This window comes from Aptenodytes forsteri, unplaced genomic scaffold (assembly GCF_000699145.1).
Source record: "Aptenodytes forsteri isolate BGI_AS27 unplaced genomic scaffold, ASM69914v1 Scaffold62, whole genome shotgun sequence".
Classification (NCBI taxonomy): domain Eukaryota; kingdom Metazoa; phylum Chordata; class Aves; order Sphenisciformes; family Spheniscidae; genus Aptenodytes; species Aptenodytes forsteri.
Genome location: NW_008794595.1, coordinates 2,216,385 through 2,224,829, shown reverse-complemented (window position 1 = coordinate 2,224,829; position 8,445 = coordinate 2,216,385). Strand labels below are relative to the sequence as shown.

General features: G+C 39.8%; 1 protein-coding gene across 1 annotated transcript in view; it reads left to right on the top strand.

The window, feature by feature from the left end:
- Positions 1-6,834: 6,834 nt before the first annotated feature.
- Positions 6,835-8,445, top strand: part of LY96 (lymphocyte antigen 96) — a 13,065-nt gene continuing 11,454 nt past the window's right edge. Inside the window, 3 exon segments of the mRNA XM_009272644.2 lie at positions 6,835-6,849; positions 6,851-6,905; positions 6,908-7,006. Coding sequence (XP_009270919.2) covers positions 6,835-6,849; positions 6,851-6,905; positions 6,908-7,006 — 169 coding nt within the window.

Here is an 8,445-nt window from a genome sequence, read left to right as displayed (position 1 = left end):
TTTAGGTTGGAAAAGACCTTTAAGATCATCGAGTCCAACTGCAAACTTAGCACTGCCAGGTCCACCACTAAACCATGTCCCTAAGCACCACATTTACACATCTTTTAAATACCTCCAGGGACGGTGACTCAACCACTTCCCTGGGCAGCCTGTTCCAGTGCTTGACAACCCTTTCGGTGAAGAAATTTTTCCTAATAACCAATCTAAACCGCCCCTGGCACAACTTGAGGCTGTTTCCTCTTGTCCTATCATTTGTTACCTGGGAAAAGAGACCAACACCCACCTCGCTACAACCTCCTTTCAGGTGGTTGTAGAGAGTGATAAGGTCTCCCCTCAGCCTCCTTTTCTCCAGGCTAAACAACCCCAGTTCCCTCAGCCGCTCCTCATAAGACTTGTGCTCTAGACCCTTCACCAGCTTCGTTGCCCTTCTTTGGATGCGCTCCAGCACCTCAATGTCTTTCTTGTAGTGAGGGGCCCAAAACTGAACACAGTATTCGAGTATACTTACACATATGTGACTGGTTTAGATCCCTGGAATTTGTTGAGAGCAGTAGAGGCTAGTATTCAAACAACTGTAGTTTGTTCTTCATGTTAGAAACAAAATAAAGGCATGGAAATGTTATCCAAAAAGACTTCCAGATGCATTTCTGGTTTACTTTGGGTTCTGAACAGTCTGTCTTAATACAGATATTTCGTAGTGCACAGAGTGCATTTCCAGGTGGGAAACTCTGAAATGCTTGGTGTCCTTCTAAGCTAGGACATGTGCATAAACCAAAACAGGCCCTCTTGCTACTAACAAATCTTGCAAGAGAATTGACTGTAGTGTGAGTGTTTCAATAAACAGATTGCTATCAAGTAATTCCCAAGGCCTGGTTATGTTAGCTCCACATCCTTCACAATCCTATTAATTTTGTGAACTACTATTTTCTTCTACTTCGTTGTCCTTCAGTTTTATACACTCGGTGAGAAACAGTTCTAATTGCAGAAGTATTGCTACCTGCTAACATTTTTATCCGTGGAAGTTGCTGATGTTTCTTTGGGTGTAGGTAACTTGGGTACGACATGGAAGAAGCAATTAATTTATAAGACCTAGAGAATGTGCTCATACATGTGGAGATTCTGAAGGAAATACTGACGTAGAAGCCCAGTCTTCTAAAATACGTGATTTATAAGCTGTCTTATTTGCAAGGCTACACCTACTATGAAGGCTGCCAGCTCCTGCAGCCTTTCCAGTACCAACCTATCACTTGTCCCTAGCAGCTGGGTCTCGCGTCTTACCCTGGTACTGGTTTCACTCAGTCTGGTGTGAAGAGCAGGAACATATGAAGTGTCTCAAGCCTCTTTCCTAAACACTTGCTTCCTATCCCTTTCCAGCCTTGAGAGCTTCCACAAAAGGTCACAGATGACTGCTTTTTTCCCTAGGAAAACAGGCAGGATACATGCGAATTTTTCGTTTCAGTCTTTGACTACATGCTATTTTCTTGCTGGTGTCCCTCTCCCTTTTTCTCAAGTTTTTGGCTTTGTCCACAATATTATTCATTAGTCCCTGCCTGTTCTTAATTATAAAGTACAATGCTTCTTGTCATTCTTCAATGTTATTTTTTAAATTAAATTATCCCACAACCCTCAGCCTTTTCTTGCAAATGTAAAATATTCTGATGAGAAAATTATCCCCTTTTGATAACTTTAAAGAGAGATCTTTAAAGCTCTGACGTACTTCATACTCTTAACCACACTCTCTAGAATCAAAAGGTAACTAATTTCACTGGAGCTTGCTTTATTACAAACCAAAGTCATCACATTGGCAAAGATGAAGAAAATGTGAGTAGATTTTTTGCATGGTACTGTGAGAGCCTAATTTAGGTGATGGAAACTTCATGAAATTCTGTTTGTGCTGTAAAAATTAAGAGCACACATGTGAATTATTACAATTGCTCAATATAACTTAATAGGTGGAAACTTGGTAAGCTGCTGCAATTCGGTTGCCCTGGAGTTCTGTGGTCATACCAAGAATTGCTTCATGCCCCCGTGTACAACATTGCCTGCTGCAGCCCCCCGAGACATGGGACAAGTGTGCTAGCTAGGAGTTGGATCCACTATAATAAGATTATCCCACAGCTATACAGACCTCAGCGAGCAGCTATTTTAAGCAGGGAAGAACAGAGAACAAGAGCAAATGGCCGCAAAACATGTCCAGCTGTCTTCATTCCTGGAATACCAGGGTGGACAGTGTTGCTGTGGTGTGCTTTCTGTCAGCCTCAGGTAGGGGACAGCCCTTTCTTCTCCCTTCACCCTCTGCTTTCTCTTCTTCTTGACAATTTTAATGGTTTAATGCATACTTTAGAGTATAATGACAAGCTTTCATCTTAAACTTGACTTGGAAAGAATAAACCATAAGTCTACTGGCAACAGACAGAGAATTATTTCCAACATAATTGTTAGCACAGGATACCACCTGGTGTGTATTTGCTTCACTTTAATAGCCTCCAATGGTTTAATGTGTTATATTCAAATCAAACCACTAAGCCAAAGTGCATACAGCATTTAAAAAAATATATTCAGAATAATGCACATCACTTTGTCTTTCTTTCCACAACTATTTGCTTTCTTACTCATATGCTACCAGCTCACCCCTGGATATGTGCTGGTGCACTGCTCTTGGGTTGGACTCCCCTGGCACCCTCAAGTACTTCATCGGCTGCATGTAGGTGAGCTGAATCCTCTACCCCTTTCTGGTATCCCTGGGCTTGGCTTTCTACTTCCACTATAAACATTGTCGAACATAGGATGGGAGGATTTGAGAAGAGAGATTTACTCATGCATTGCTACAATTGTCTACTTTTTATGTTGATTGCCAAGTGTGTTTTTGTTTTGTGAATACCTGCCTTATGTCTTACATACAGCCCCTTTATATTGGAGTGTCTTCAGCAGCAACCCTAAACCCAGGATCAGAAGTAATAAACATGTCTGCTTCCAGCTGCAAAAAGATCTACTTCAAAAACCGTCACAAATGGTCCTGCAAGGAAAATTAAATTATTATTGCCTCTTTCTTTATTGAATAAATGTGTTTAACATCTTAAAAGAGTTTTCCATTAATGTGAGGTTTTGGTACATGCCAAGAACTAGAACGTAATTTTTAATTCTGTCTGACTAACACTTTGAAATGGAGTACTTTCCTCTGCTGTACTGGTATACTGTTATTTATTTTTCTGTGATGGGATTTTATGATAATGTATATTATAAATCTTTCCTGAGGGAGATATCAGTGACTTATAAGTGCTTATCTGGTCAAAGTACTCATCTGCAGCCAACAATCCAAATACAAAGTGATTATTTTGGAAAGCAATCACAAGTAAGTTAAGCACTTTTTAGATGTATTGAGAAAGGAGATAAAAATATCATAAATTAGTTTAAGGATTTTAACCATAAATCAGTGAGGAGGCTTGGAGTTAAACTTCTACTCTCAGCATCTCAGATGTAGACAAAATGAATAGTCATAAGTATGAAGTCCTAAATTCTCTAGACTTGGATTTATTTTATGTACTGTTAACTGGATATGAGAGTTGGTCCCTACTAAATGTAGTTGCAAAGGATTTCAAAATAAATGAAGTAAATTGTCACAAAACTCTAGTGAAGTAACACTACTGTGTAGCTCTTTCCGCTTCTCTTTCTCTCCTTTTCACCTTCCTTCTGGATCAGAAAGATTATAGTAAAGAAAGAGTATTTAGTAAAAATAAAATGTATAGAAGTTTATGTCCTTCCTCTCCAGCGCCCTTTGTACTGACTTGAAAGGGACAGGGCAGACTCCTCATACCTCTAGTGCACTAGTTTGGGGCTTCAGTGAGCATCACAAGACATCACTTCTATGAATGGCATCGATACGGGCATTGGAAGGCACAAGCATCTAAAACTGAATTTGCTGAAAAGATTTTAAAATGGTTGAGGTTGTTTTGATTTAAGGACAATTTGACCAGACACAATGGTCAAGGTTGTAGACTTTATAATCGTGGTCATAAGTGATATTTTAGCCCTGATACCAGTAGCACTATTTTCCCATTAGCCAGCCAGATCCTTTTAAAATGGAGCCTAGTTACACTGATTTTTTTAAAGCATTGGAATAGTCTTGACTTGTGCAATAAAAGTGCAATAAGGAACAGGAGAGGATAGAGAGGTTTCCCCATGTGCCTGTCTGTCTAAGCCACCAGGGGGGACTCATTCCTCATCTATATCATTTACTGCAGCAAGTATCTGGGAAAAACACCTATCTTGAACCAGGTCTAGAAAGTCACGGAATTCAGCAGAGAGCTTGTCTTCATTTATGTTAAAAGAGTTTTTATATAAAATCTTGTAAATCTGCAGCACTCTTTCCAGTCTGCCCATGAGTACATCAGCCACCCAACGCACTGTGCAGCAAAGCAAGTACAAGCCTGGCCGCAGAGGGATGCCATTTCAGCTGGGTAATCGTGTATGTCAATAGGGTACAGTCAGTGCCATCTCATGCCTACTTCAAACTGACCTGCGAGTTTTGCTAAATCTATTGGACTGACAGAAGACTCAGCAGAGAGCCTGACTTGGCTTCTCGCTGATTAGACTCGCTCCACATCGGTGGCCATGGCTTTGTGGTTGAGAGGAACCTTTTTTTGGACGTGGTGATGGTGCATGTACAAGGCAGCTATTCTTTAGTGGCTGCTTCATCACTCCATTTCTTTTCTCAGCTACTACAGCCTTCCAGGTTTATTTCAATTTCACTACCTATTTTACTATTTTTAAGCAAAATTTGGCCATTTTGAAACAGAACTGTATTATTGCTCTGATCACAAAGGGTTTGTATGTTCTACAGCATTAAACAACAGCAAAAATCTGTGTGTGATGTACGTACTCTGGAGATCTGTCAGGAACTTGGTTGCCGACTGAGGTTAAACCACAACAGTTGTATAGTTTTGAATTCCCAGTTAAAAGCCAAATGTTAGAAGTTTCTTTCAGTCTTGAACTTTGTCAGGCCGGTGGGACTCTTCTTGTGGTCTGTAGAAAGATTTGGAAATACTGAAGAGAGTTCTCTAGTCATATTAAATTTTAATTTTTTTATCTTATTTTGTGAATTATTACATGCATTAACTCATTAGTTGGTACTTTTAGATAGTTTTAATAGAATTCTCACTCCCTCCCCTTCTTCTGGGCACTATCAGTCAAGTTATTGTGCATGTTGCTGTTCCTAACTTATCTTTTGTATTACATGTTTGGACTTCTGAAAACCAATTTCTTATTCTTTTGCTACTTTATCTTTAAAATATGTAAAATATTACCCTGGTGTGCACAGAATTTGTGAGAATAAAAGCTTTTAGACACTGATGGGGAGTGGGGAGAGTCAGAACAATTGTTTGTTATATTTGTTGTAAGTAATTTTTATTGAGTTTCCTGCTTAGCACAAAACCAAACACCTGTCTATTGTGTATACTGCTTCTTTTTCATAACAAATACAATTTCTGATCTAAGAGGAGCTTGCAGACATACATACAAATCAAGTAGGTAACTCAAGAGAACATAATCTGATTAAGTTCCGTAAGTCATTCATAAGTTTCCGTATTTTATTATATTCAGAAAAAAATATAATTGCATTTCCTGTCAGTTAGGTGGTGATGGTGCTCTCTTGAATGAGTTATTAGACCTTTTTTTCATCTGTTTCTGTAGTTGGGACTAGCAATATTGCTGGGTTTATGCAGTAAAAGCTGACCCAGTTTAGTCCGCAAAACTGATATAGTAGATACAGGCAAAATATGTTATTCTTTGTGTATGACACTAACAGACAGAAACGAGGGGGTGTATCTAATACCAAAAGTGCTTTAAAAGTTTTTGTTTTCGTGTTTCAAACTTGAATACCAAAATCTGCAACCTAGACTGTTTTCAACTTCCTAGGTTAAAATCGGGCTCCTAGCCTATCTTCAGCTGTGACAGGTAGATTCCGTGTTCTTATAGAAACATCTCAGTCAAAATTTGACAGCTTTTGTTATTAATTGTCTCATGGTCGGTGTCCGCCTGGACCCATGCCTGTGCAATGCACCGGCACGACAGTCAGTGGTCGGGATCCGTGCTCTTGGGCAAATTGTGCAGCACAGCTTCTCTGGCAGAGACTGCAGGGAAGAACATGGGAAGATCCTCCACAGAGGGAGGCCGGGAGGGGGACATGGGACTCATCAGTTGTAATTTTATGGATTTTTAAGATTGTTTTCACTGTATAACTGTGATAGATACAGCTTTGAAGACGGCAGGTGGGATAGTGCAGGACATCAGTGGCTCTACTCAATAACGTCAGACGGTTGCATTCAGCTCCCATCCTTACCTCCATTTGGAAATACATCATCTAACTACACTCCTCTGGAGCGCCGGCATGTTCTTAAAGCACGGTGAGCTTTGTAAAAAATTCATTCTGAAAACTTGTGAGAATTATTGACTACCATACTGATAAAAGAGTGGACTTAGTTTTTGTCATTTGTGGATTTTTCTCTTCTTTACTATGTACAGGAAACTCTGTGAGTGTTTGAAGTCATGCCTTAACAAATGGTATGTCTGATGAGTCAACTAAACTTGCCCTTTACGTGCTGCTGGTAATCATAATTTTACTTCTCCTCACTTCCCTATTTCAGACAGTTTTCTCTTTCATTTTTCACTCGTGGCTTGAGCTGTGTTGTCTGGGGAAAATGTAACAACAAAGGCAGAAATACTGTTTCTTCACAAAACTTATTGTGATGATAATTGATAGGGCTGCCGTAGGATTAATTAAGATTGCAGAGAATTTGGCAAAATAACCGACTGTTCCCTGAAGACATGTGACTGAGGATGACTGTGCTGAATTTTTGTTCCTCTTTCCCCAAAGCGAAGTTTTATTCGATCAAATACTGAGCAAAATAAGTAACTATGTTTGGACTTCTTTTTTTCATTTTGTTCACTCCTGGAGCCAGTGAATTTATTTGTATGTCGTCAGATCTAGAAATGTCATATACTTTTTGTGGTAAGTAAAAAATAGCTTATTCTTTTCTTACTGGTGTTTGCACAATAATTGCTGTAGTCTGAGGAAATGCGAACTTTCTTTCAAATGTGTTTCTTTGATGAATACAGAAAAATAAAAAGAAGTTCAGCTGGAGTATATTTCTGTTACTAATTACCGTTACAAGAATTATACTGCATAGGCGTAAATATTACCCCAATGCTGGTTGCAGCAGCTAAGAGAGAAGTTTATCCCAAATAAAGCAGGCATGTTTTGATTCAGGAAATATTAGAAGATAAGGGATTTAAACTTGTTTTGCAAGTACTGTATTGTATAAATTATCCACATTGATTTAACCAATATATACAATGAAAAGCTTTAAGTATATGGGAAAAAAGGGGGAATGTGATATTCTGCCAGGCTGGAGGATGAGTTAGGCTCTGGGGCAACATAGCGTGTCCCTTCTTGCCGTGTCTGTGTCATAGGCCACTGGATTTGTGTAGCTCACTGAGGTTTTTCATCGATTCTGCAACAACTTGGCACCTCCCTGATGTCCATGTTGAACAGGCTCAGTGTGCCCCTGTGGACTCAGTGGCAAGAAGGTGGGCTTTTGAGGAGATACTCCGCAAGGAAAAGACCAGGTCTTTTGAAAATCTGTGTACACTACTAGTGTATATCACCTGTAAAATAGCTATATAAACTGAGGCACAGGAGGGGATGTTTATTTTGGGTACTTTGCTTTACATTAATACTCATGTTAAAAATTTAACAAGGGTAAAAGTGGGGGTACTTAAGCTTGCAACCCAAACCTTTGAGACCATGGTGAGTTTTGTTCGCCCTTTTTCCTGTCGTAATTTCCCGTGCGTAGTTGTATCCAAGATGAGAAGCTGACTGCTGGTTACCAACAGCCGGACAGTTTCCCTTTGCACACCCCTTGCTTTAATCCCCGAAACACAAGACCAAACCCCTCACTGCAAATCACCCTGCCGTCCCATTTGCTCCCGCCCGCGCTCAGCTGGGTTAGCACCCCTTCCCCACCCTGCCTGCAGGCCCGCGGCAAGCAGGGCACTTCTCCAGTGTGAGCACACTAGGGAGGGCAGAAGCAAGCTGAATTGAATAGACTTATTTCCTAAAATGAAAATAAAAATATTGACTGGAAGTCCTTCCGAAGGCTGTCACCGAATGATTTTTTAAAAATTAAAATAGCAGATAATGGGGTCTGAATTTGATTAGATACAGGTTGTACGATGCCTCATCACACTGCATCTGACACTGTGCATTGTACAATGTTAGGTGAGTACAAAGCAAATCTACTCAAAGGCTCATTTGCATTATCCTGGAAAATACGCTGGTACATTAAAAACATACTTAGCTGTTGTCAGCAAGTTTATATAAATTCCATGGTTAGCATAAGTAGGGAACCTTTCAGCAGAGGACCATGCTGGCTTAATGCTAATAAAAAT